General features: G+C 40.3%; 2 protein-coding genes and 1 long non-coding RNA gene across 5 annotated transcripts in view; 2 read left to right on the top strand and 1 right to left on the bottom strand.

Annotated features, from left to right (window-relative positions):
* Positions 1 to 16,280, top strand: part of kcnn2 (potassium calcium-activated channel subfamily N member 2) — a 32,499-nt gene extending 16,219 nt beyond the window's left edge. For 2 of the 3 annotated variants that reach the window (XM_050053502.1, XM_050053503.1), the window contains exons 3-7: positions 729 to 1,147; positions 1,447 to 1,588; positions 3,059 to 3,169; positions 3,293 to 3,420; positions 14,230 to 14,385. In XM_050053502.1, the coding sequence (XP_049909459.1) occupies positions 729 to 1,147; positions 1,447 to 1,588; positions 3,059 to 3,169; positions 3,293 to 3,420; positions 14,230 to 14,254 (825 nt within the window). In that variant the 3' untranslated portion in view covers positions 14,255 to 14,385. Of the gene's footprint in view, positions 1 to 728; positions 1,148 to 1,446; positions 1,589 to 3,058; positions 3,170 to 3,292; positions 3,421 to 5,410; positions 5,420 to 10,623; positions 10,694 to 14,229 lie in introns of all 3 variants that reach the window. The other variant, XM_050053504.1, reaches the window with a different exon arrangement.
* On the bottom strand, positions 1,047 to 20,547 carry LOC126395787 (uncharacterized). Its single transcript, XR_007570493.1, has 3 exons — positions 19,506 to 20,547; positions 18,860 to 18,885; positions 1,047 to 1,179 (listed from the first exon to the last, which is right to left on the bottom strand). It is a non-coding gene; the product is annotated as an uncharacterized LOC126395787 (long non-coding RNA).
* On the top strand, positions 19,126 to 27,925 carry drg1 (developmentally regulated GTP binding protein 1). The gene is made up of 9 exons (XM_050053505.1): positions 19,126 to 19,314; positions 20,566 to 20,689; positions 21,465 to 21,640; positions 21,746 to 21,815; positions 21,906 to 22,075; positions 22,756 to 22,886; positions 25,098 to 25,265; positions 25,426 to 25,548; positions 27,565 to 27,925. Exons 1-9 carry the CDS (start codon positions 19,276 to 19,278, stop codon positions 27,662 to 27,664), a joined length of 1,101 nt encoding a protein of 366 aa, XP_049909462.1. The 5' UTR covers positions 19,126 to 19,275; the 3' UTR covers positions 27,665 to 27,925.
* The last annotated feature ends 44 nt before the right edge of the window (positions 27,926 to 27,969 follow it).

A 27,969-nucleotide genomic window follows, 5' to 3' on the forward strand; every position in this document is an offset into this window, starting at 1 on the left:
ATGGATGCTACAAAAAAAAGATGTGTTGTATGTTATAGTTCAGAGACTAAAACAACACACTGATGACAAACAGCAAAGTGAACATGATCAGGAAATCGTTTTTCAGATTATTCTGTCACCACATGAATGCAGCACAAGGCCGCAGAGGTGACTGAGACATTTTTGCAAAAAGTATCACAACTCAAGAGGTTCAATACATTTACACGTGTCAACTCTAATGAACCTAAACTGTGAGAAGATCGGTCTGCTGATCAATACTACCTACAAGGCAGGACTAACACATATGAAACACCATAATATTCTTTGAGAAATGTCCTCAGAAAAACAGAGGCATGACATTTCAGTGTTTCCACCGTCATCAGATGACCTTGTGCCTATATGAGAGACCTTGAAAGAGTGTAGCATCCTCCCCCCATCATATCCGTTTTTATTTGTTATTCCTCCTCCAAATGTTGTTTTGAGCTCCACACAGTAACTTGGATCAATCTTATTCTCTTGAAAATGGTCAAAAATAATGTTATTTATATACATCATTTGTCTTCAATGGGCACCAACATGAAAAAAAGCAGCTATGATCTTAAAAAATATGACTAAAAAAATGTGATTTAATGACTCCAGGCTATTTGTGACTTATTGTTTAATGGGGTTTAATGATTTCCTGTAGCTTGCTGTGTCACCATGATGAAAATGTTACCCTCCATCAGCCTCACCGTGCCCTTTCCTTGCAGTTATTTATGGTGGACAACGCAGCCGATGACTGGAGGATAGCCATGACATATGAGCGCATCTTCTTCATCTGCCTGGAGATCCTGGTGTGCGCCATCCACCCCATCCCAGGGAACTACACCTTCACCTGGACTGCACGCCTGGCCTACTCCTACGTGCCATCCAAGACGGATGCGGATGTGGACATCATCCTGTCCATCCCCATGTTCCTGCGGCTGTACCTCATCGCTCGTGTCATGCTGCTGCACAGCAAGCTCTTCACGGACGCCTCGTCACGCAGCATCGGTGCACTCAACAAGATAAACTTCAACACGCGCTTCGTGATGAAGACCCTCATGACCATCTGTCCCGGCACTGTGCTGCTGGTCTTCACCATCTCGCTGTGGATCATCGCTGCATGGACTGTGAGAGCTTGCGAGAGGTGCCTGGATCAGTTTCTCACGCTATGCAGCCCTGCTCAGCATGAAACATAGATAAGGCATAAAAATAGATAATGTACACACTTCTTAGCTGGCTGTGTGTCTGAACATCAAGATAGAATGATTTACAAGGCGAGATTAAAGCCCTGCAGTAGTCTGACAACACATTTAATCTTATGTACAGCATTACATTGGATTCTTTTCCCTCTTTTTTTAAAATAAGAAACAGTCACAGGGTGAAGCTGGAGTGCATCGGGTGCATGAAGGTTGGCCAACCTATTGCATTTATTATTCATTACAGGTACCATGACAACCAGGACATAACCAGCAACTTTCTAGGAGCCATGTGGTTGATCTCAATCACGTTTCTTACCATTGGATATGGGGATATGGTCCCAAACACATACTGTGGGAAAGGAGTCTGCCTCCTGACTGGCATCATGGTGAGAAAAGCAGACTGAGCTCTCCAGTTGTTGTTGTTGTTGCTGTTGTTGTTATTTTGCCAGGCATTCATTTCATTTTATTTACCTTTTAGTTTTGTTTGATGCCAAGATTTTCACTTGGCATTTCCCACATAGCATTACAAAACACCAGAGATGCACCAATTCCAGTTTTCTTGGCCAATACTGATTCTCTTTCTTTCTAAGATCTATTATTTAAAGCATACACAAACATAGTTAGAACTTGTCTTTAAAGCTACTGAAAACTTTAAATAGTACAAATGAATATGTGATATCAAAGATGAGTTTCTCATTAAGCATCCACAAAAATCGGAGTGAGAATATATGTGCAAAACTATTAGGAAACCTAATTCAAAAACAGCTCATTTGGCCATTTCTGAGGATGGTGGGGGGCGTGATCATATTGATTGACAGCTTCATTTCAGCTCAAGCAACTCTATTTACCTTTCAGTCATTCATGTTAAAACATTTTCTGCCACAGAATGAAATACCAAATCTATCAAAGTGACTTTACTTGTTGCGGAGACTAACTAGACAACTATGCCTCCTGAAATATGGCGCTTATTGTTTGAGCATTAAATATTCTGGTCTTGCATATGCAAATTGAGTGCAAAATGTGCAAAAGGAAAAAAAAGAAAGGGAAAGAAATTAAAAACAAACTAAAAACAATGTCCAAAATTAACTGTTCAAATGAGGATCTACCAAATATTTACAGATTACCTCGATGAAGTGCTCTCCAAAGCTTTCTCCAGATATTTAATTTATGTCTTTCATATGTGAAAAGCCATCTCAGTCTTTGTGCATCTTCCATATTTACAAAACTGATATCAATTTTTATCTTAAACTAAACGAAGCATCGTGCAGTTCACAATAAAAAGACAGTAGAAAACAAAATCGGACAGATCTGCTTTTCTTCTTCTAGATAATCAAACCGTCCAGTTTCAGCAGTCAAAAGTAAAATACTAGATCTCAGCTGAGCACAAGGAGACTTTTGCTTTTTAGACAAGCTATATTCAACATAATTCTCTGTACAAAATTCAGTTTAATCATTGTAAATATACGCAGTTTTGGTTCAGTCCCTATGTCGGTGCTCACTGTCCTTTTGTCCTTGGCAAACACAGATTCTCTGAACAAAGCAATATTGATCTTTTCATTATCTTAAAAAGGCCTCACTGTGCATATATCTTTAAACCAAGAACCAATAATTCATTTATCCCAGATAAATATTTGCCTCGTCAAGTTACTGATTCCACAACTGAGCTGAAGATATCTTTCACCGAGCCTCACATGATCCCCATCCCATGTCCACCACTAAAGCTTTGGTTCTCACAATGTGTGATGTCTAATAATGCCTTATTATTTTTGTGAACTAATATGGAGAAAAACAAGCAAATGAAATGAGTAAAAATGCACGTTATATATCTGTGCCTGTCCTGTCTTGTTATTTCACAGGGTGCTGGCTGCACTGCCTTGGTGGTGGCTGTGGTGGCAAAGAAACTGGAGTTAACCAAAGCTGAAAAACATGTCCACAATTTTATGATGGACACCCAGCTAACAAAAAGAGTATGTGAGAGCTCGGCAGTAGCTCCATTATTTTGACATCACGGATAATTCACCTGTCTGCGCTCTGGACTCAAATGTTTTCTCTTTTCTTTTTCTTTTTTTTTTTTTGCTTTTGCACTTTAGGTGAAAAACACAGCTGCGAATGTTCTCAGGGAGACGTGGCTCATCTATAAGAACACCAAACTGGTGAGGAAGATGGACCACGCCAGAGTCAGGAAGCACCAGAGGAAATTTCTCCAAGCCATTCACCAGTAGGTACCCGGCTCTTAACCACCCGAACTCATCATTTGCGTCGGTCTAATGCCTCTTTTTATCCTGCAGTGTGTTCACTTGATGTTAACCGATGCAACACCAACCTGAAATCTGACTTGTTTGACACCTGTAGCAAAAATATGTGCTCATATAATCAAAGGATCTTGTATTTGTTTCATGTGACTGGACTAATTTTAAATTTGCAGATGTGATAATGAGTTGGTCTGTTGATTCTGAGAGGTAAAATATGCACAAGAACTATATTTATGTATATAATATTCTCTGAGAGGTTCTTGTAATCCATTTTAACAAAAGCAGAATCATATTTTATGTGTAAAACGGCATTTTCTCTGAGTAAGGTTTCGGGAAAACCTCCCTTTAATTTTGTGGGTATATTGTGGAAATAGTCAGTCGTCAGTTTTGCAAAAGTATTCCTGAACAAAAAAAAATCTCCTCGAAATATTCTCAAGTTACAGAATCCACAGCAGTATGATATTGATCTCTCTCCCTCCCTCACCTTTTGCTGTCAGGTTGACTCTTGCGTGTTCCCTTCACTGTAAATCAGATGTCAGGCTGACCTCAGCTCTGACACATGTGGGTTTCTACTTTTCCAGCGGCCGGTCAGACACATACCTGTCAGCTAGTCTTTTAGTGGGTCCCCGAGGACCCCCAAAGTGCTACCTAACTCCAAAGCAGTATCGATTTTAGCCTCACCTCGCTCTTGTTTTTCTCCAACCTACAGTGCTTACAAGCACATCCAGTCTGTGGCTTCTTTCAATAACTGGCAATCAGCTCAGTGCTTTATTAAAATAAGTACCTAGATGTGCAATGATTTTGTTGTTACGTAGCTTAATGCTCAAGTGAAATGTCCCCTGTTTGTATGTTTGTGTGCTTCCTGTGGTTTTATGTATGTATATGGGTCTTTGTGGTGTGCAACTTTGATTTGCTCATGAATCTTTTGAACATACATTTATGTTTCAAAGACATTAGGGTGTTTAATTGCAAGGCAGAGAGGTAGAGAAACACACAGATTGTCTGCTGCTGCTGCAACCCGCATCCAGATCTGTGCCGTTTAATAGCATTTTGTCACGGTTGCTTTGTCGAGTCATTATGTCCTCGCTGTCGTACCCAGGCGATTTGCAGCGCTGATGACAGCGTCTCATGTCCACCTCCTGTTCTCTAGGACAGCCTAATAATGGAAATCCCTCGGAGCTAAAGCTAAATCTATAGAGAACCAGATTCGCTGGGAAAAAGTCACGTCCAGCTCTGTGTGCAAGGACAACTACTCAGCATGGTGTCAACATCCTCCTGTCAAACCTTTATCTGCTATCTGCTTTGTTCACGAGTTGGTGGTGTGTTCACAGGCCTTATCTTGGACAGTTTTAAGTATTGCCTTCAGGTGAGATGAATATAGGACAGGAAGTGCCCTGACAGCGAGCAGATCGCTCAAGTGGAGGGTTGGAGAAGGCCTGCAGCCATCCTTGACCTGTCACGAGGTGATAGCAAACATCACATCAGATATCATTGTGCCAGTTTCCTCCTGTCTGCAAGACACTGTGAAAAACATTCGCAGAAGTCTTCATCAATCACTGTAAAGGATGTGAGGTGTAAACAGTTGTTAAATGGGGCCGTGGACGCTCCGAGGCACTGTCTGCTGTGTTGGTGAATGTTTACAGGAAGTTTGTTTTGATTTACTGTATTTTCTGATAACCAGGACTAGTGTGGGAAAAAGGGGATTAGCCTTAGAGAGCAAGCAGAGCTGCAGCTACCGGAAACAGTCCAAACATGGCGAGATAACACGCTGGTTGCAGAGAGAAACAGAAACATTGTTGTTCAGAGGCGAGGTGAGAGCGTAGAGATGAGGGTTCCAGCAGCCAGACTTGAGCAAAGAGATTTTGCCATCTGAATATGTTTATCTGATGTTGTAATAATTCATTTGTCTACTTCATGTTTCCTTTTTTTCCTGTTTGTGTCGACACAATGCAATAGAGCTCGAAAGTAAGTCTTCGCCTCACATGTAGATACAGACCTGTTGTGTGCATGCTAACGAGAGCTTGTCCTTGAACCCAATAATGTGACTAAAAAATTACACTCCCTCATTTGATAAGTGAAATTCATGCCACGAGAAAAATGCTGTAGCTTGCACTGATTGAATCGCTTCACATGACACAGTCATAACGCTGCCAGATTATTTCAGTTAAGCTGCTACAAATGTTTTTATTAAATGTCTGTTCGACTGAGTAGCATGACAATTTGATAAAACGCACATTAGTCTCACATTTTTCATCCAATCTCCAACATTTTGCAAACAAACAGCTTTAAATAACCAGCACAAACACCTTTTTCCCACATCCTATTATTGAGTAGATCTCTGCTGCACTTTGTAAACACACCCACAGATGCATATTGAGTGAATTTCAATTATCGGTGATGGAGGGTGTTTTTCTTTCCATTTCTGCATGGATGTGATGAGAATTTGATCTTTAATCAGAAAGCCACTGATTAAACTCCAATCAACTGTGCTTTCACGTACCGAAGGATGACGACTAGAGCTCTACAGGACCTGCAGTAGCACAAGTATATGATTTACAATGTCCCTCAAGTCATGTTATACAACTCAGCAGTCATGCTCATACAGATCAGGGCTCAGGGTCATCTTTCGGCGTGTGGAACCATTGTTACGCCTGTTGCTACATTTGCAGCCACATTTCCTCTCATTTCTCTGTTGGATGACACAGTAGAAAAAAAAGAACAAACACTGATCTGGTGTTATCATGGCTGGGAAACAGCATAATAACACGGATGTACGGCTGTCACACATTTCCGCAGTAAGAAGAATTAGCAGAGTTAGCAGTAGACAGGTTTTAAACACTCCTGAGTTTATGTGGATGGTGCAGTTTTATCACATGATGTCAATGCTGCCAATATTACTGTTTTTAACAGGTTGTGGCACACATATTTTTAGGAAAGCACAAAGGTATAATATCTTGTGAAAGCAGACAATGTAAGGCATCCATTGGTAGATGTAAGGCATCCATTGGTACCAGCCATGTTGGTATAGTTTGTTGGGAAGGGGGCTGAATAACGCTCCAAACATAGGCAAAATTTTGGTGAGGGAACAACTGGCATGGCCATTTTCAAAGGTGTCCTTTGAACTATCGCCTCAAGATATCCAGCGTGTTCTCATCCTGACTCGTCAAATACCACCGTTTTGTCTAAGCGTCAAAATATGACGTACTAGGTACCCACCTGCATCAGTTTTGGACGTTTTGAGAAGGAATGTCAATTTACGCTTCTTACATGCAAAGTGTCTTTTCCGAATACTCTTTCGTTTCCACAGGAAAAGTACAGGTTTTGCTCGTTACATGCATAAAATATTTATTTTTTTAAATAAACTGACAACGTAGGTAAAACACCTCGTTTTTATGAGTTTAGGCAACAAAAGCACATGGTTAGGTTAAAAAAACGTCATGATTTGGTTTAAAATAAGTACAGCTGTTACTAACATCATGTAACGTCACTTGACATACGTCATTACCATAGCGTGCTACACATGCTATCACACTCTGTTGTTAAAATAACTCCAGTGACGAAGGGTTTCACACAGGAAACAAACAACAAGCTACCGGGTGAAAGTCTGGATGTGGGTTTGACCCATCCTTCTTCCCTTCCACCCACCCTCTTGCTGTTAATACTGCTGTAGTTGCTGGTACTGTGACAAACTGCCACCAGCTGATGTGTTTCGTAACTGAGAAGGTGTCTGTGTGCGTCGGTATCTAATGCAGGCATCCACTGACAAAGTGGCGGTATTTGACGAGCCTGGTTGTTTCCTACTGTGTCAACAACTGCCAATGCCAGGTGGTATCATAGCGCCACAAAAGGTGCCTGTGTTCATCGGTATCTGGTGCTGAGATCACTGACAAAGTGGCGGTATTAGACAAGTTGGGAATGAGAACGTGCTGAGATATCTAACTGAAAATGGGTTCTATGGGTACCCATGACTCTCCCCTAAATTTGAGAAGGCGTGTTCACAAAAATACTTTGTTCCTTAGAATCTATAAACTCTTTAAAATTTAAGCTGTATGTTTATCTTTTTGTCTTTTTAAAGAAAAGGTTAACCAGCCTATTTGAAGAACAACAAATTAGTTAATATGTTTAGATACTTAACACATCAGGATTGTTGTGGAATTCAAAATGTTAACTGTACCAATATTAGTATATCCACATCAGATAATTAGTAACATTAACTGTAAAATAAGAAACCAGAGAATATACTGATGTAAGTATTTGAGTTATTACTCCATATTTTCATAGTTTTCAACCAGCCTATATACTTAAAAAGTATAATAGATTTCCTAAAATCCAGTTACAGCTTTCGGTTTTGGTGCCACCCCAAGATTTTCAGTGGCCCCATCAGGCCACCCCCATGAAAAATATCTGGAGGCACCACTGGCCACTGGCCACTGGCTGCACACATGCAGCCAAATGTCTTACAGTATGTTATGGGCCTTACAGCTGTCGAGTCAAGTGTCTCAGTGCTGTCAGATCATCCCCTTTGGGAACGCTGTCCCTTCCCATCTACAAGGTTGAAGAGGGAATCATGGCATGAGGCAGGGCGCTGAGTGCTTGTTAGCTCAGAGATCAGTGGATCGGAGAAACAGGAAAGTGACCTGAGAGGAAGGTCAGGGTAAAGCCTCCGAGCAATCCCGTTTGAGCCCGGGAGGCTGCGACTGTGACCGACGGCATGAAGCTGTCAGCAGGGACAGGCTGCAGAATGGTCACCCTGCCCATTACACTGAGGAGAAATTAGCATTTCTTTTCCCCACAATGAGGTAAAGGGAGGTCATGACAAAGAAAGCAAGTCGAGAGGGTAAAAAATATGGCGCAGCACTAACTGAGATTGCCTTAACTGATTTAGTGGGGTATTGAAAAGCTTAGCGTAGCCGTTTTCCCCTGATGAATAGCAAGCAGATTTAGAGTGCCCATTGAAAAGGAGAACTGCCTATGAGGAGTGATTGACTGAGGGAAAGAGACACATAGAATATAAAAGACGGGGCAAGCGGGCTTCCTCGTCCTGACCTCGAACTGCCCCGTGCTTTGACCCCATCTGACAGCTATTGGTCATCCAACTGTGAAATGTATAATTTTAACAGGTCTTACATCAACTGCAAAGTCATTTAACATTGAATACCTATTATCTGTCATCATTTTTAGATACCTTTCGTTTTTCCTTTCATTTAAATACATGAATAATAAAAGTGCAATAGTATTCTGTCTTTAGAGTCTGCTCTGTATGAAGCATTTCGGTCCTCAGTTGTCAGGACACCTTCCCCTGCCTGTAGTTTCCTTTAGTGACTCCTGTGGCACCCTCTGTTGGTCTAACCTGTCATCTTCACTCCACATCTGCCTGTCCTAAGGAAACAGAGAAATGATCCCGCATTGCATGAGAATGGGTGCATCTCAGCTAATTAGCAGACCCCGCTCCCTCCCCAAGGGCCCCTTAAATCCCGTCTCAGTCTTCATTACTGTTTGCCTTCGATTCACACACAACCTAATAATCACCTCAAACTGCCGTCATGTCTCCGTTAGTTATACGTTGTATATAAAAATCTGAAATGTTGGCACTATGATGCTACTCTGTGTGTATTGTGCTCAGTTTAATTTAGCATGCGTGGGTGATTCTGGGAGGAGGAAAAAAACCCTCTTTAATATCTTGAAACCACGTGTGGTCGACACTCTACAATACTGCACAGTTGCTGTTTTTGAGCCCCCCGAGAGGACGAGTAAAACAGGCTTTAGAGGCCTAATTAAACAGGAGATGTGAATTATTCAAGCATGTTGTATGAAGTAGGCAAGTTAGTTTTTGCAGACTTTACAAGAGGGATTTTTTTGGATGATAAAAATGTGGGCTAAGTGTCACTGGAAAAAAAAAAATCTGCCTTTTGTGGACTGTTTTTGAAACGAGTAATCATTCTCTCTCTGTAATGCAAGAGTAACAGGATTCATTTAAAGGTCCAGTGTGTAGGATTTCAGGAGATATATTGACAGAAATGTAATATTATATAATAAGTGTGTTTTCTTTAGTGTATAATCAGCTAAAGAAAAAAGAATCATCATGTTTTCATTACCTTAGATTGAGCCGTTTATGTCTACATAGGGACTATGGAGTCCACCATGTTTCTACAGTAGCCCAGTATGGACAAACCAAACAATGGCTCTAGATAAGGCCATTTGCATTTTTAAAGCAGCCCCTCCACGAGCTGAACAGCGTCAGAAAAACATTGATTTCTGACATGAAACTGCTTTTTTCAGTGTTTTGACCACCTTAACTCACCAGCTCTGTTTGTTTTCGAGAGAGAAAGACCTCTGTAAATAATTTAACTCCCAGTAGAGACCTCCTGAACATCTGGATCTTACATTGTTTGAAAAAATAGGTGAGCACACACTAGCAGGTGCTGGGCTACCGGCCCCATCTGCAACAAGCTGGACAACATAGGAAAAACACTGATTTGTAATCACCTCAGTCCGTTTGTTTTGGAGGGGAAGTGACCTCTGCGGATAATTTAGTGCCAGGTAGAAAACCTCCCTGAACAATGAACACTGAAGGAATCCTAACTGGATGTGACTAAATCCTACACACTGCTCCTTTAAGTGGCAAATTGTGAAGACCTTTTTATTTTCTCAGTTCTGATCCCACTGTTTTTTATGCTTATATTGGAAAGTCTCAAAAGGAAAACGGTCCTCATATGTGCAGATTGCTGCTATCAAAAGATACCCTGTGTTAACATAAACTAGTGTTTGATATCTGTGGCTTTTGACTGACTAAGAAATTCATAAACCTAATCGTAGAAAAGTTGGTTTAACCAGAACTTTAAAGATACAGCAGCTTTTGTAGTTTTATAATCTGATATGTCAAGTAGCTATTGAGTGGTAAAAGTCCTTATCATTCTTTTAGTATGGTTGTGTTGGTTGAGTAGGACATAGAGCTGGTCTCATTTTCCTCCGTGGCAGCTCTCCCGCCCTCTGTGGTCTCCTTTCCACTTGCATGCAGCTCAACCAAAACAGACTGACCCCTGCATTCTCTACACACATCCTGTGCATGTCCTAGGAGTGCTCTCCGTGTGTATGCCGTGTGTGCACAAATCTAATGACAAAATTCTGATAGCGTTAATTTATTGGGTTCTGAATGGTCTTGTGTTCAGATTAAGAAGTGTTAAAATGGAGCAACGCAAGCTGAATGACCAAGCAAACTCACTAGTGGACCTTGCTAAGGTAAGCTAGACCAACAGTCTACTGCTGCATTGTACATTAGGACACACAACTATCCTGATACATTTCTTTTCCTGTGTGTGATTGAATTCAATGCATGCTAGTTCACTCGCTGAATTAGTTGTGTTTTCTGATATAATCAAAGTCTACAGGTGTCAAATAAACAGACAGGCTGCTCACAGGGTGATTAAAAATAAATCTGTGTGATGCCTCTGGTTTTCTGCACTCACCTGAGGTCTTTTGGGTTTGAAATAATAACTTCATTTTATTTCACAGCGTAAAGCCCCGGGATGTGTTCTCCGGAAAATTACTGAATGAGAGTAACGAGAAACCCCCTTTGTGTCTGTGCTGGGTTTTTTCACCTTATGTATTCTCTGATGTTTGTCTCCAGATGCACTAAACAGAAGTTGACAAACCTTAGGGAAAGACCAGGCAGCGCGCCAGCCTGACACAGCAGAAACAGTAACCTGGGAAGGGAGACACACTGTGATCTGATGATTCAGCCAGAAGTAAAGGCAGAGAAAGGGAGCAGGGGAAGGCAGAGAGAGCTTTGACATTCAAACGTACAGCACAGTCAAACTGGATTCAGGCCAGCATGTCATGAAAAGTATTAGTTCATATTCCCCAATCACCTCGTGCTGTAAAACGCCAGCGAGAGGCGGGATGTGACATTGGATATCAGGTGGTTTTAAGCCAGTGCCACTCAGCTGTAATCTCTGTTATAAGAGTCTGTTGCCATAAGAGGGCAGAGTGGCTTCAGTCTCCTCGTGCTCTCAGAGGAAAGATGGAGCTAAATAGAGCTGAACATATCATTGGCAGCTGCATCGCCACTGCAGTGCAATGTGAAATTCCTCAGATCACAATGTATCCCCTTAACTCATTATCTCCTTCACAGTCTAATATGGAACGTGTTTTCTCATTTTAAGCCACTTAAGTGATGCACTGTTTGGGTGAGTGTTGTTTCTCTCCGCAGCATTTTCCTCACTGTGCCATTCAGGCTGAATTACATGTCCTCGAAATTGCGAAATTGCTCACTCAAGCTGCTTTTAAAACAATCTCTGCCACTCTCCTTCTCTCATTCTCTCACCCAGAAATGGGCTGATGGTGTCAATTTGTGGTTTTTATTATGCAATTGAAGTGGATCTATAATAACGGCATATATTCTCGCTCCATCAGTTTCATCCTCTATTTATGATATTTGTTCCCTCGTGATTTACTGGGCCTCTTTTCTTGGTCTCCAGTATTTTAAGCCATCACTTTTTAATGTGTTCTTGTTACATATCATGATTTACAGATGAGGCACAGACTTCAGCTCCACATACAAGGAATTTCATAGTCAGAGGCAGCATTACGTAAGATAAGATATCCATACATTTAAGAATTTGGCCATCATTTGCACTCATGATCCAGTGAGAAATTCACGCATGACAAGGAATCCTGATTAGATTAGTGTTTATGTAAGTAATACAACACAGTAAAAGCCCCTGCCTCTGCTAACCGTCAGGCTGAGCAGTGTCAGTGCTACTTTAGCTCTCCCTGATTCACATAAACAACCTATCCCATTAAACCCGCCTCAAATCAGAAGAGGACAAGGTAAGTGATGGATGGCATCGCCTCCAGGCTGCCAGAGATTATCAGTTCTCCGCTGAATAATGCCTCAGAAACCGCCCTCCAGCAGCATCACCCCCACACCTCATCTGGAATGTGACATGGATTTCTTTAGTGAGTTGTTGACTATTTTTTAAAGAGTGAACTTCAGGAGTTAAAAAGCTTCTGCCACAGTTTATATATATATTTTTTAAAGGCCTGTGCTTTAATGGTTGACGCATCAAAAGAGCAGAAAGCATCATGCAAACTCAGCAGGCACCTTTCCTGTCTGCTCAAAGTCATGGGCTAATGTACTCTGGTGTGCATGGACACATGAACTCTTGTAAACTGGTCGTATAAAATCTACCCTTCTCAGCGAGGCTTTAACAGAAAATTGTTGTCAAGGTTAACCTGACATTTCCCTGAGTTTTTTAATGTGGAATTCACTTCAACCTCCGCTCCCTCCAGACTGCGAATCAATGGGAGACCTGCTGGTGAATTGCAGCCAACTAAATGCCTAAGACAGACTCCATGACAGAACTATAATAAAATAATTTACTTTAACGTGTAAAATTTAATTAGCCAATTTGCCTGGGTTTTCATTTTGATAACTTATATTTTCTCTACTTTAATACTCAGCTGTCCCACGTGGCATTTTGTGTTAGATGCTGAGATTATAGGACTGGTTCACATTCTTTAACTTTGTCTTAAAACACACACATGCTTAAATGTACATGTTTTCTGCATTTCTCTCTAATATAAGGCTTCAGCAGTCAGAGTCAGTCACATCGCTGCATTCCCAATGGCATACTTTGTCTTTTACTCTCAGTACGTACTGCAGCTGCCCTTACAATGTACATACTATATGCATAGAATTGGGACGTACTACTAGGTCGTAACACTGCGCCCTTAACTTTAATGCTCTTGCTCAAACATCCTGTGCAGTTCACTTTCTTTCAATCAGCAACAGTATATTAATGTATTATACACATGAGCTGCAAAAAAGATGAACTTCTCACATTTCAACGTGCCATTATCCGTCATTGTGGCTTCTGTCAGCTGTCAACGAGCTGTCATGTGTTTGCAGCTCAGCTGATGTGACGGATCTTCTGCTGTGCAGAGGATTGTGGGTCTGAATAGAAAAGCATGCTGGATTGCGTACTGCAAAATGCGACTGGATGCAGAAGGACATTCTGGTATTTTTGGCATATTGCATTTGACATATTAAGTACTGAGACGTGCTAAATCTTCTTCTGGCACACTAAATGGGTGTTTGGAACGCATCGTGTTTTTAATACAGAATTCCCTCTCTGTTTTACTGGTCCTCCAACGTTTGTCAGCAAGCAAATACTGCCAATTGAAGCACAGACAGGGAACTAAAAAGACTGTAACTTTGGACAACCTGATTTTAACTTAGGCTGCTGCCTTATATTGGCTTAAACTTAAATGTATTTTTAAACACTGTAAGGACTGCGAATTTGGTCCCCAATTACTGATACTGAAATTGCTTTAGAGAGGGACATCTTTGATGCACTTCAGACAAAGTGCAGAGAGTGAACAATTGCAAGTGTACATATGGGCATGTGAGTATTGTTTTCAGACAGACTTTAAAAATGTGGACACGTCCTTTAATTGTGTTTTCGTCAGACAATTCATGTTTTTCTTTTGTTTTGTTTTTGTCCTAATATTTGTACTTAATATTTCTGCAGTCTGAAAAGAGAAAGTCTCTTAATGTGAAGGTCAACACCTCTTATACTTCTTTTCCTCTCCTTTTCAGATTCATCTCTTCCAACAGTATATTTATTGAAGTATTTAAGAAGCCTGTGTTTTTTATCTATATGTTATCCTATGTGTTAATAATGGATACATATGGTTTTTCCAGGTTCTCCATCAAAAATAGCACCAATTTGTAAAATGATCGTGTTAAGCGTGTTTCCTCTCCCCTGTTCCAGACTCAGAACATCATGTATGACATGATATCGGACTTGAATGAGCGAGGAGAGGACATGGAGAAGAGGATTGCCCTGCTGGAGACAAAGCTGGAGACTCTACTGAGTAACTTGCAGGCTCTGCCAGGACTCATCAGCCAGGTCATCAGCCAGCAGCACAGGGACTTCCTGGAGGTGCAGCTCCAGCCTTATGACAAACACAGCCCTGAGCGCTCACAGTCAGTGTCCCGACGGAGGTCGTCCTCCACAGCACCGCCCACCTCCTCCGAGAGCAGCTAGAGTCCAAGGGGAATGCCTCCACTGAAGACTTTTGCCATCATATGGCCAAGTTGCATTTATCGTAAAGCCTTATGGTTTCAATAAGTATTATCCAAATTCTGATGACAGAATCCAAGATACTGGGGACAATGCATTTTAATGGATAACTTCATGCTGTTATTTGTTTTTTATTACCTCAAAAGATGATGTTATCCTTGCTCTGGTGACATGACCACAAATAATGGCGCTTCCCTCAGTAAAAGGCCTATCGATGGGGGTATGATACGAACTCTACTCCATCTCTATGCAGAGATAGCCAGTTTTAGGTGGCAAGGTTACCATGTGTGAAACTATTGCACTAAAATAGTGCTTCTCACAGACTTTGTGCTTCTGCTGGCTTGATTCAGTTGCCGTGTTCCTCAAAGCTAACTGAGAAACCACTGAGAAATCAGTCAGGGAGCATGACAGTGATATTGGGGAAAAGTGCTGTGTTTGATGGACTGGAGTGAACTGAGAGCAGACGGCAGATGAAAATCGCTCCTGCACACTGTCACTCAGAGATAACTTAAAAAGCTTGAAATGAGGAAAAAAAGCATATATCTTTTAGGTTAGAAACAGCATCAACTATAGCGGTTTTCTTTTGCAGAGTGCCCCTGTAGAATGACTATTTTTGGGGCGACGTTGCAAATAATTTAATCCTCTAGTCAAAATGAATGCATCAAAATCTGTACTTGCACTTACTTTTTAATCAATGCACTTCAATGCTGACTGACGTATGATATAAAGATGCGTTGCTCATTAAAAGAAGAACATTTGAGATGTTTGGGCATGGGTTTATTATTGTCAATTCTCGAGTTGTGGCTAGTGTTGAATCAAGTTAAAGCCCTTTCTTTTGTTTGTCACACAGAAGCATAGACCTGTCGAGGTCTACAGAAATGAGTGATCACAAACTCAGTAATTACCCCTCGTCATGCTGTGTCTCACCTCCTGTCCTTCCTTCCTGTGCTATTTATGCTTGCTGTCACCCCAGCTGGGCAACAACAGATGCTGAACAACAACTCGCTGAAACCGTATCTACCTTTTGAAAAGAAAATGCCTATTTTTATATATTTTAATGAGGACAAGCACACCTCCTACAACTAATCAAACAACGACGGGGACGTATGAAACGACAGATTCAGCATATTTAGCACATGGTTCAATATTTCTTGGACTGGAGTTCAGATACATACACAAAGTCGTCTGTTACGTTCTTTCCTGAACTTGATTGTAGGCTATTTAAAAATGACATTATTCTTCAGATTGCATTTATTTTTTACAGCAAAGGCTTTAGATGACGCTGTTGGCTGAGCTGGAAGAGCAATATTCAAGAGCCGAACTGGTACATCTACCTACAGCGGCTGGCATTTATTGAGTTTAATGTCAAAAAAATCTAATTAAGATATATTAAATTTGACTGAAACATCTTCCTTGGCCTTTCACACAGTCTGTCTCTGTGTCAGCTGTGTGAAAAGTCCTGATGTGGCCAGTATACCCTCTAGACATTAATATTCACCGTATGAACATAGATGTTAATGCAACCTTTTCAAAGGTTCACGGAGCATAGCATGGGTCAGAGGAGATCATCAAATCAGCAGCACTGAACTTGTTCGACCAGCCCACCCACTAACCAATATGTCAATCAGATGGTCAACAACATGACAGATGTTCAGTCCACAAACTTCAGCAACATAGAAACCAATGAGAGATTATACTGTATGCGACTTAAACAATAAACAATTAAACAATAAAAATATACAATTTGACTGGACTGTGTTCTTTCTTTATTGTGTGAGAAGTCGTATTAAGTCGGACATGTTAAGTGTGTGTTACACTGATATGTAACTGTATAAGTTGTGGTCAGAATGGCTTTTCAATTTAATTTACTTTGATCTAGTGTGACAGCCTTTCTTGATTTGTCACTGACCAACCAGGAGATGTCTATACAGGGTAAATATTACCCCAGACAGTAACTTGTAGGCATCCTACTGCAGACTGTAAGAGGCTGTTTCAAAGAAAAAGTAAATTCCAGCACAGACTTATCACCTCTGAATTGATTTATTAAAAAAAGTCTACCTTTCTTAGGTGATATTAAACAATCAGTGGTGTAGTGGAGGGTATACACAGGTATACAGGGTATACCCACCTCTTTCCTGCCAAAAAGCCATTAAAATATACTGTACAGGAGAGTACACCCACTTCCTCCTCATGAACCTGCCCATCTTCCCACTATAATACCCATCTCATTAATTACCACTACATCACTGTCAACAATCATAAAGTGACACTCTGTTTCAATACAGCCCATATGTGCATAATAGTCCACAGCTGTGTTGGAGGTGTCATCACACAAAAATTACCTACTCAAGATTCCCTCTTATATTCGGCCATACAATAAAGGCTGATGCACAATGGCAATATATACACAAGACATAGCCCAAGTATACAGTACACAAATGCCTGTCCTATAACCCTAGATTCATCCATATGAATATACAAATCATACACACCAAAATATATTTTCACTATAATGTTAACAGCATTTCATTAAACATGTAAAGCTAACAGGATCAGCCACTGGCTTGGTCTTAATTTCACACCACCACACTGCAGCTCTGTAAATACAGACTCCCAGAGGTACAGGCTCAAATCAATCAAAATAATCTAATTAAAATGGAAAAGTGGCGAGACTAATTCTTGGTAATCCAAATATCATGGATAATTAAGAGTCAGTCTATGTCCTGGGAATTCACTTTTTAGAAAATATTTAAGAGACTTGATTCCCTGCGTCACACAGGAGACAAAACAAGAGGTGCGTTTCCCTTCAGCTCAGACTGTAGGAGGTTTACCATCAGTGGTGTTAGACGTACTGTTTTAGTTATAAAAAATATAAAGTACCAACACCAAAATGTAAAAATACACCATTGCAAGTAAAAATCCTACATTAGTAGAAGTGTTATTGGCAAAAAAATGCTCAAAGTATGTGGGGCAGCTGTGAATCAGAAGTTAGAGCAGGTCATCCACTAATTGGAAGATCAGTGGTTCAGTCTTCAAAGTGCTTGTAGAAGTATCCTTGAGCAAGATATTGAACCCCAAATTGCTTCTGCAGCCTGTTCCATTAGTGTGTGAGTGTATTAGAAACTTCACTGAAAAACAGGTGATACCTTGTATGGCAGCCTTGACCACCACTGTATGAATGTGTGTGTGTGAATGGGTCAATGTGACTCGTAAAAAGCATTTTGAGTGGTCAGATGACTAGAAAAGTTTATACAAGTGCAGGTCCATTTACCATGTCAAAGTAAAAGTACTCACTAGAAAAATGACCCCTTTGACAACATTATTAGATTGTTATGCATTAATATGTAAACAGCATTTTACTATTGCAGCTGGTTGGCATGTAGTTGTCTTAACAACTTAATATACAGTTAGGTACAGTAGTTTAAGTCAGTGGTTCCCAGCCTTGGGGCCGGACCCTTCCGAAGGATTACAAGATAAATCTGGGGGAGTGAGATGTTTAATGGGGTAGGGAAGCAAGTTCTTTGTATTCTACACAAGCCACAAAGGTAGGGAGGGACTGGTTTGATCTTTAACAACACATTTTATTCTATGAGACTTTAAATTCCATATGTTTTTTGCATAAAATCTCAACTAGTGATTGTATCAGTAGAATATATGCAACAGAGTAAAATGTAGGGTACAAGAATTGCCTCTGAAATGCAATGTAGAGTCATCAAGTAGCATAAGGGAGTGTTCGTTACTTATGAGAAGGGAGGGGTTAGTGCAAAAAGGGGGAGGCATGTCAAATAATTTTTAAGCACTGGGGAGGGGCTTATGTTTTTTAATTTGGCTGAGAGGAGGGGCTGTATTTTGTATTTATTTTACAGCCGATTTCAAACATTGCTAAAATGACACAATTTGTCACAGCCAGAAACTGTAAAAACAGAAATTATTGTTGGATTTTCACATTTTCAATTATCCTTGAACACATTATGCAGGACGAAGGCTTCTGTCAGAAAAAAGAACATGACCAAACTAACCTTTAAATAGTGATATTTCATCAAAATTCCCTTATTCTTTGTATCATTTAAATGTTGCCAAAAATTAAAGGTTGCATAAAATAACCAGCATGCACAACAAGCATGGAAAACCAAGTTGTTTTTTTTACTCTGGGATTTTGACTTCAGCTTTTCGCTTTCAAATGTAAAAGGGTACCTTTTAAAATCTAATAACTAATTAACTAATACAGTCACTCAGGGAGGCTCAAGGAAAGATATTTGTAGCTTTGAGGAGGGTGAAAAAAACATATAATAAAAGAAGTTAGAGGCCAGACACCTACCTCCTCTGACAGGTAAACATCAGTCCCTAAAAGAGAAACAGAGAAATATTCAAGTACAAGTTGGCTGTCACAAAAAATGTAGGCTACTTAAGTGCAGTACTTAAATATAAAATATATAAATATACTTTGTTACTTTCTACCACTGTCCCTCATTAATATAAAAGACCTGATGCACGGTTTTATCTTTAAGTAGATGCTGTTTTCCCCTTCTTTAGTATTTTTGTCCTGTTAGTCAACGCACTGGGCAGAGCCTCGACTAAGTTCTCGCGAGATTTCCCGCGAAGCAGCACACCGCGGTACTTGCGTGGTGTGAACCAGTGTGCATGCTAAAACAACATCTAACTTAGTCAACTTCCATGTAAAATCTTTTTAACTTCTTTCGGTAACATTAGTTGTACTCAGGAATCTCCGTCACCATGAGTATACTTGCCAAAATAGCAGAGATCGAAAATGAGGTAAGGTACAAGTAGCCGGCTTTTTAACCCTGTGAGTCAGTCACGTTATAGCTACATGCTAACCGCTAGCTAGCTGTTAACGCTACCAACCGTTAGCCTAGCTCCCACAGCTGGGCCACGTATAACACTTTATATTTCTGGCTCACAGTGTATTGACAGGTTATAGTGTATTAAAAAGTTGCTTTACTTACTCAGTCACCTTGTTTGTGTCTTGTTAATCAGAGTCAGAGGACGTTGCTAACCCATATGTCAGTGACGTTAGCTTACATACGGTTAGAGCTGAGTCCAGATTGTGTTTGACTATGACGGTTGACCGACCGCGCGACGTTACAGGCTACATACACCAGAGTATGTAGTCCCTGGCACACACAGTAAAATCCAACCTTAGTAATAATGTTTATGATGTTAACATGCCAGACAACCGTTTCATAGTAACCAACGTTTTCAATGGAGTGTGTCGAGCTGCGATGATGGAGTGTAACAGAATCTGACATGAAAACAGTATCACAGTATTGTCTTATAGTGGTCATTTCCTGCATTTAACGTTTAAATTGTTTGTAAGGAGCCTTAAACGATAACCTTTTGAGTACTGAATTGCTGTGTGAGGGCTTAGCTAGAGATGGAGCTATGTAGTATAGTGTTATTAGTTTATCTGGATCATTTCAAAGTACTTGTGCAGAGCTAATGCAAGAAGAAACTTGAACCTAGCTATGATCCTTAGGTTTAGTGATAACCTCTCATTAGTTAACTTTAGACTTGGTACTGTCTTGGACTGAGCAGGTGATGATACAGAGGCTAGGTAAAGGGAAACCTCACATTAAAACAGTTTCAACACAAGTCAGTTAAGATCTCCATGTTCCTTAGTCATCATTATCTTGTATCCTACCAGCTCCTTACTTTAAAGGAATTACATGTCTTAAAACAATAGTCAGGTGCCTGTATGAACACTGAAATTGCTTTTGTATATTTTAATGAGCCTTCCTGTTTATGGCCTTTAAAAGATTTCCTTCTTACTGCATTTCCAATGTAAGTAATGTGATACTAAATGTATGGACTTCTTTCTATGCAAAAATATATTCCAAAGTTTATCCACAGCTCATCACAAGTTCATGGTTTTTTTTTTCCAAGTTGTGTAATCTTTAGTTTTTATTGGACTTTAAACAGTTAAAACTGTCTTTGACATATTGATTACTGTAAAACTGTCATGTAAAGGACAAAACCTCACACTGGTGTTGTTCCTGTTTGTTATAGATGGCCAGGACGCAGAGGAACAAGGCCACAGCTCACCACTTGGGTCTGCTCAAAGCTCGTCTTGCCAAACTGAGGAGGGAGCTCATCACACCAAAGGGAGGAAGTGGGGGTGCAACAGGAGAAGGTAAAATCATGAATTTTAAATACTTTAAGTACAGTTTCTACTCTTATCTAAGTTTTATTTTTGTTTTTTTTGTTTGTTTGTTTTTGGACGACCATGCATTTAAGCTTTTTCTGTAAGGTTGGTCACAGTTACACTTCACATTTACATATTTTTACTTACATACACTTACATTTTTAACAGCATTTGGCTGGTGCTAATTTCCAAACCTGGTTTCACCTTTCACATTTGAACCTGAACTGGTACTTATAATTCAGCATTGGTACCTAACAGTACCTTTTTTTCAGTACGATATTCTCTCTGTGATGAAAAATGTCATTTCAGTTTATAAAAATAATTCCAAACTTCCAGCTGACAGGCAGAAGTCTGGAGATTACAAACCAGAGCAGAGTGTGCTGATCTCTGGACAGATGCGAGCCTGCACAGAGCCGATGCAGACAGCTGTATGGATTAAAATGACAGCATATCTGTTGCTTGAGATTTGCCAGTGAAAAACACATATGCAGACTAGACACAGATAAGGTGTCAACCTGGCGCTGCTACACTGCATTCCTGCATTGTGGCTGCGATCAGCTCGGGCGGCCACAGCCAAAATGTGAAGGCTGTCAGATACAGAAAATTGGCATTGATTGATTCAACATGAATCAGTACTCCAAAGTAATTCGGTCTGTCCCCTTAAAAGTACTAAGTTCAGTACCTAACCCTACTTTTCTGTTATCTAAAGTATCATAGTTGATATTTTGTTGATTCAAGTTTCTGTCTTTATTTTGTCTTTTAGGTTTTGATGTTGCAAAAACTGGTGATGCTCGAATCGGCTTCGTTGGTTTTCCCTCAGTCGGCAAGTCAACACTGCTAAGTAACCTCGCAGGTGTGTACTCTGAGGTTGCTGCCTACGAGTTCACCACTCTTACAACAGTACCCGGAGTCATTCGCTACAAAGGAGCCAAAATTCAGGTACAAGAGTGTGTTGTTTGTTAGGATTAGGAACCTCAAAAGCATTTTAAGTTTGGTATGTTTTCAGTGGGTTGCTAATTTTCTTTTTTGTGTCTTTCCCTATAGCTCCTGGATCTCCCAGGAATCATTGAGGGGGCCAAAGATGGCAAGGGAAGAGGCAGACAGGTCATTGCAGGTAATGACATGATCAGTGATGTTTCTGCCAAGACTGAGACAGGTTGTCATTGATAAATGAAACCAATTTCGGATTGTCTTTCTGTTTTAGTGGCTCGAACTTGCAACCTAATCCTGATAGTGCTCGATGTGTTGAAGCCTCTTGGTCATAAGAAGCTAATAGAACATGAGCTGGAAGGCTTTGGCATCCGACTGAACAAGCAACCACCCAACATCGGCTTCAAGAAGAAGGACAAAGGAGGCATCAACTTCACAGCTACAGTATGTCACGTAGAATGAGAGTAATTTAAATACAGAAAAACTAATGTCTCAACATTTTCCCATTTAGACGAGTCACTGAAATGAATAATTTAATGCTCTAAAGAGTTTTTGTTTGTTTTAGTGTGTGACAGTGTTATAAATGCTGGTTGTCTACTTGTCTTTCAACCCACTGATAAGCCGAAACTGAGATTATCATGACAAGAATCATCACTCTATAAGTTGATAGTCAATTAAAGGATGTCCCGTAATATTGCTGTTTGCTTGCCGTGTTTTGACATGCAGGATTGTAGTTGTCAAGGATGTCTATAGTCGATTGTCTTTTCATTTTGATGATGGGCATCCCATTAGTTTAAACAAACATGTGGAAGCCTTTAATAACCAAGGTGTGTGTGTATACAAAGAAGTCGTATAAAGCTTTGAGGTTTTATCACCTCGCTAACACTGAAACACTTTTCAATGCCGCCCTCTGGTGGACATGTATAAGATTACACCTCACTAAGTTGCTACTGCACATTTATTCCCCTGTCCTGTTGCAGAATAACCGCATTTATTTTATGTTTGGGAAATACCATCGTCATCGGCTCTATATTATGTTACTGATTTTCATTAATAGCTTCTTTTTCATTGTTTCACCATCTTGTGTTGATTGACATCACACCTGTCCTCCCCTCTCCCCTTAGTGTGCACAAAGCGAGCTGGATGCTGATACCGTCAAGAGCATCCTGGCGGAGTACAAGATCCACAATGCCGACATCACTCTGCGCAGTGACTCCACGGCTGATGACCTCATTGACGTCGTGGAGGGAAATCGGTAAGCTGCTGAAGTGCCAGAATGGGCCCCTCTTAGTCATTCCCTGTGGGTGTGGCCTGCTTGCATTTTTAAATCCCATTTCAAGTCCCACTACACCAGTGCAGATAAATTTGGAAATGCTATTTATGGGTTCCAACCACACTTGCATTTTCAGACTACTTACCATTATTTTAATACGTGTGAAACGCATTAATGCATAAAGTGTAGTTAAGCTATGTCACCTCTTACGTAAAAACCAAAAGGATTACCGTTCCTCATTGTAGTTAGGAATAAAAACTGAGCATATGTGTTGAAAAACTATGGATAATATAGGGTGGGGCATGCGTAGCAGGTCTCTGCTGTGTTGTATATTAGACAAAAACCTCACTTCTCAGGACACTCTATCTGCATTTTATTGCAAGGCACAAGACAAGGCAGCAGCAAAGCCTCACTGCAATTGTAATGAAAAAGCTTCCTCGAGTCTCTCCTGCATAAATGCTGTCTGTGCCTTCCCAGGGGGAAAAAGAGTTGAACGAGAGAGAACATTATGCACACTATATTGCAATGTGGCAGATAAACTGTTGTAAAAGAAATATATACCCAAATATATTCTTCATGTAAAATATACAAAAAATGTAACAGTGCAATAATCCACATACCTGCAGTTTTATAGAAACAAAGAATTCACAGGAAAAGTCCTGCATCGGGTCAGGTACCTGGTGGGTTGTCCAGAAAAAGGTGATGAGAAGATGATATTTTGTCCAGGTACGGTTCTTGGTGGAAAAAAAAGAACATGCAGGTTAGATAGCTGTGTTGCATTATGAATATATCAATATAAAATGAGGATAATAATTATTAAACTTGATGGTTTAATTCTCGGACTGCTTTTCAAGTGTGGCAGCTCTGTTTTCTGTGCTAGCTGGAATATGAGAGCCGCTCCAATCAGGCGCATTAACTGTGAAGATGTGCTGTTCAGCATGATGAGAATAAGCAAAAAATATTCATTTAAATTATATTTCCTGATGTACCTTTGTTTTAAATTATAATGTCTTAGTTTCATATGTATGAAATGGCCCAATACGATCACTTTAAACATGCTGCTTAACCAAATTACAGCTCGTGGTTACTATAGGATTTACAGTTTAAGTTTGGGCTGCAGATCTTGTGGTGTTGGGTCGGGTTGCGGAAGTAATTGGTCACATTTGACAGGGGTATTGCATGTCATGGTTCCAGTTCAGGAGCAAGTCTTGAAAATCACACCTAGGCAGGACTTTTTCAATGTGTGTTTTTTTTGTTTTGTTTTGTTTTGTTTTTTGGGGGGGGGGTTTTGGCAAAAATGCTCTCCATGCCTGTGTAACACCATGAACAGAGTAAAAAAAACACTACACGTTAACCAACATGGCCTCAGCAGTACAATCTAGCCTTGCAAGCTACACAGCATCCCTGCCACACACATGCCTTGACACAGTCCTCTTGTAATTAGATTTAAATATGAAAATAAAGTTTTATGTAAAAATGTCAGTATATTCTCAGTGTTGCAAATGTAGCAAAAACACAGACTGTAAAATAGTTGACATGCGTACCTTCTTGTCAATTCCAGAACAAAAAGGAGAAGTAAAGCCTGCAGACACACTTTTGGTCCATTAGTAAAACAGTCACTAAACTTCCTGTTAAGACACAAAACATTCAGAGGAAAGCGCATGAATTCCACACAAACACACATTTCTCCCATAAAAATACATTAACATTATATTTTGGAAGCATGGGAAACAAATTAAGTGTCAACATGTACCTGTCTACATAAAGGTCTCCGCTAATCCACTTAAAATTCTACAGAAATTTGTAATGCTCTGTTCAAAATTTTGCTCAACACTCACACACACTACTTCCCATGAATCAGAAATGACCTTGCTACAATAAATAAACTAAATGAAGTGTTTGTTATAAGCTTGTTTAACATTCAAGGAAAATATACATTTGGTTTGTAGTTGTATCTGACAACTTGAGCCTGAAACAGCTCACATGCAGTTAAACAAATGCTGCTGGTAAATGCAGTAAAAGGTTGAAAGCAGCTTGAATTGTTGGTAGTTATTTGCTGGATGTTTTTTCAGTTCAGTTATGACAGTTAAAGCAGACAACAAAAAGGTGCGAATTCACTTCAGACTACATTCATGTTTGCTGACAGTGCAGAAATGTCACGGACAGCAGCCACTGACAGTCTCTTGTCAACAGGGTCTACATCCCGTGCATTTATGTGCTCAACAAAATCGATCAGATCTCCATCGAGGAGCTCGACATCATCTACAAGGTGCCCCACTGTGTACCCATCTCGGCCCACCACCGCTGGAACTTTGATGACCTGCTAGAGAGAATGTGGGACTACCTCAGGCTTGTGCGCATGTAAGAGTTGTTTTTACAATCACCACTAGGGGGTGTGAAAGGGAGGCGAAAGGGAGATGGGGATATCAGTGGTGCAGAATGAAGAATCTACTGTATGTGAAATTTAATTTTTGTTGGTTCAGCCTGGAGGATTTGACTTTGGACATGTGTTTATTTGCAGCTACACTAAACCCAAAGGCCAGCTTCCTGATTACACGTCTCCTGTTGTGCTGCCTGACGGACGAACCTCTGTCGAGGATTTCTGCTTAAAGATTCACAAAAACCTCATCAAAGAACTTAAGTAGTGAGTACTGAAGATTTGGCATCAATTTTTCACCTTTTAAAGGGAGTTTTGTGTCCAAGCACATAGATTTTTATCAGGTCTCCCTATATACGTTTTTTTTTCTCCCTCCTTATTATTTCATCATGTCTTAAAGAGACAGTTCACCCCAAACCAAAAGCACATTTTTCCTCTTACCTATAGAGCTGTTTATCAGTCTAGATTGTTTTAGCCTGAGTTGACGAGTGTTTGAGTTATCAGCAATAGAGATGTCTGCCTTCTCTCAATCATAATGCAACCAGAAGGCACATAGCTAGAGGTGATCAAAGCACCAACAAAATACATAGGAAAAAACCCAGTGGGGTTGGTGAGCTAGCGGTAGATCCATGCTGCCTCCTGCACAGTGATTCTGTTGGCAGGTGTAGTTTGGTAGAAAGAAAATTGTTCCTTCATGAAACTGCTCACAACAAGGTCTGTGGATTAACTTGAGTAACTGGGTCATGATTTCTGGAAAGAGACATTGCTGTTGAGTTTTTCAGATATATTTTTTGCTGCTTTGAGCACCACAAACTACTTGCCATATGGTTCCATTATTTTCAAGAGAAGGCAGACATCTCTGTGGCTGATATCTCCAACACTCGGCAACTCACACCAAAACAATCTAGGCTAATAAATAGCACTACAGATAAGAGGAAAAATATGTATTTCTGATTTTGTGGTGAACTGAAACTTGAAAGGTTTAGTGCGTCAGCCTTTTTAGTGGACAAGAGTATGAGGGTAAATACAGGATATCACGTAGCTCCCTAACACACAGAAGAAAACATGGCGGATCTGGACAATTACTGGACATTACTAGAATAATAGAATAAATTACCTACTTAAACTTTTCACGTTGGCCGGGGGGCTGGAGCCTATCCCAGCTGACATGGGGCGAGAGGCAGGATGCCCCCCTTGACAGGTCACCAGACTATCACAAGGCTGACACATAGAGACAGACAACCATTCACACTCACATTCACAACCTGCATGTCTTTGGACTGTGGGAGGAAGCTGGAGTACCTGGAGAAAACCCACACTGACACAGAGAGAACATGCAAACTCCGCACAGAAAGGCACTTGGGTCGAGCCCAGAACTCTCTTGCTGTGAGGCGACAGTGCTTACCACTGCACCACCGTGCTGCCTGTAATTTTATTTCATATATTGTACATCAGCATCGCAACATATTTACACGCATATTTTGTTTTACGTCCTCCTATTCTGTTTCCCCATGCTGTCCAGGAGGTGTTGTGTCTGCCTGATTCCATGTGAATGCAGCATTAGATATAACGTACAAAAATGTTTTAAGTATATCTAGAAACCGTAGTCTTTATATAGACAGAATATTTGAAATAGAGTCACTCCACATAAAGCTACCTTTAGTTGCTGGCATTGTGAATTTTTATTCAGTAATCAGGTGAGGATCATTTAGATGTGTAATATTATTAATCTGCTCTAGTCCACACTCCTGCTTGATAAAAGGCATCAATAGAGATACTGTATACCAGAATGACAAGTGGTCATCGAATGGTTTAAAACAACACAGTCGCTTTAATCACGGCCATTACCCTCTTTATGGCGAGGTACGCCTGATAAGCATTAATTCGAGAGTGTAGATTAGGATCTGAGATGATGTGTTGCACCACCATCTCCAAATGGGAGAGCTAAGATCGTCAATCAGTCAATACGTTAGTGCTGCTGAGCATTACCTATCCTCAAGGGAATTAAAGGGTCAAACAGTGACACATGCGATTAGGAAGCCTTTGTAACTAAAGGATGTCATTGCACCCTGTAGGTTACTTTATAGTGCAGAACCATTGTTGCTGCAGCAAAGAAAGAGTCATAGTATCTGTATCAATTATTTTCTGCTGTAATTAAGATGTGGATTACTGTATAATGAGCTCTTTCATCTTTTTTGTGGTTCTAAGATGGTGGAAAATGAAGCGTGCATCCTGTTTATTGCCTTAAATCATTCAATCATTTCAATATATTTTCTCTTTCAGCGCACTCGTGTGGGGATCATCAGTGAAACACAACCCTCAAAAGGTGGGCAAGGACCACGTGCTGGAGGATGAAGACGTTATCCAGCTGGTGAAAAAGTAAAAAGGAGTCGTCGTCCACTGCATGGCTCGTGTATCACAACGTGTTCTGTACAGTTGCTCATTAAAACATTAAATATTTCCATTGGAGCATCTGTGTCACGCAGCGCCCGTTTTTTGGCTATAATTTAAAAGGAAATGACATGAATGTAAGTGTCACGTTTCAAAGAACACACAGTACTTAACACCATGAATAGTTCATATTGAATATCGGTTAAGGCTTGATTAAAATCTAAAAATCTGTTCAATAAAAACATTAAGGAATCTTGCTGTTTTCATTCTTGTGCAACTTTTATGTTTTTCTTTTTA

Source organism: Epinephelus moara, chromosome 9 (assembly GCF_006386435.1).
Source record: "Epinephelus moara isolate mb chromosome 9, YSFRI_EMoa_1.0, whole genome shotgun sequence".
Classification (NCBI taxonomy): domain Eukaryota; kingdom Metazoa; phylum Chordata; class Actinopteri; order Perciformes; family Serranidae; genus Epinephelus; species Epinephelus moara.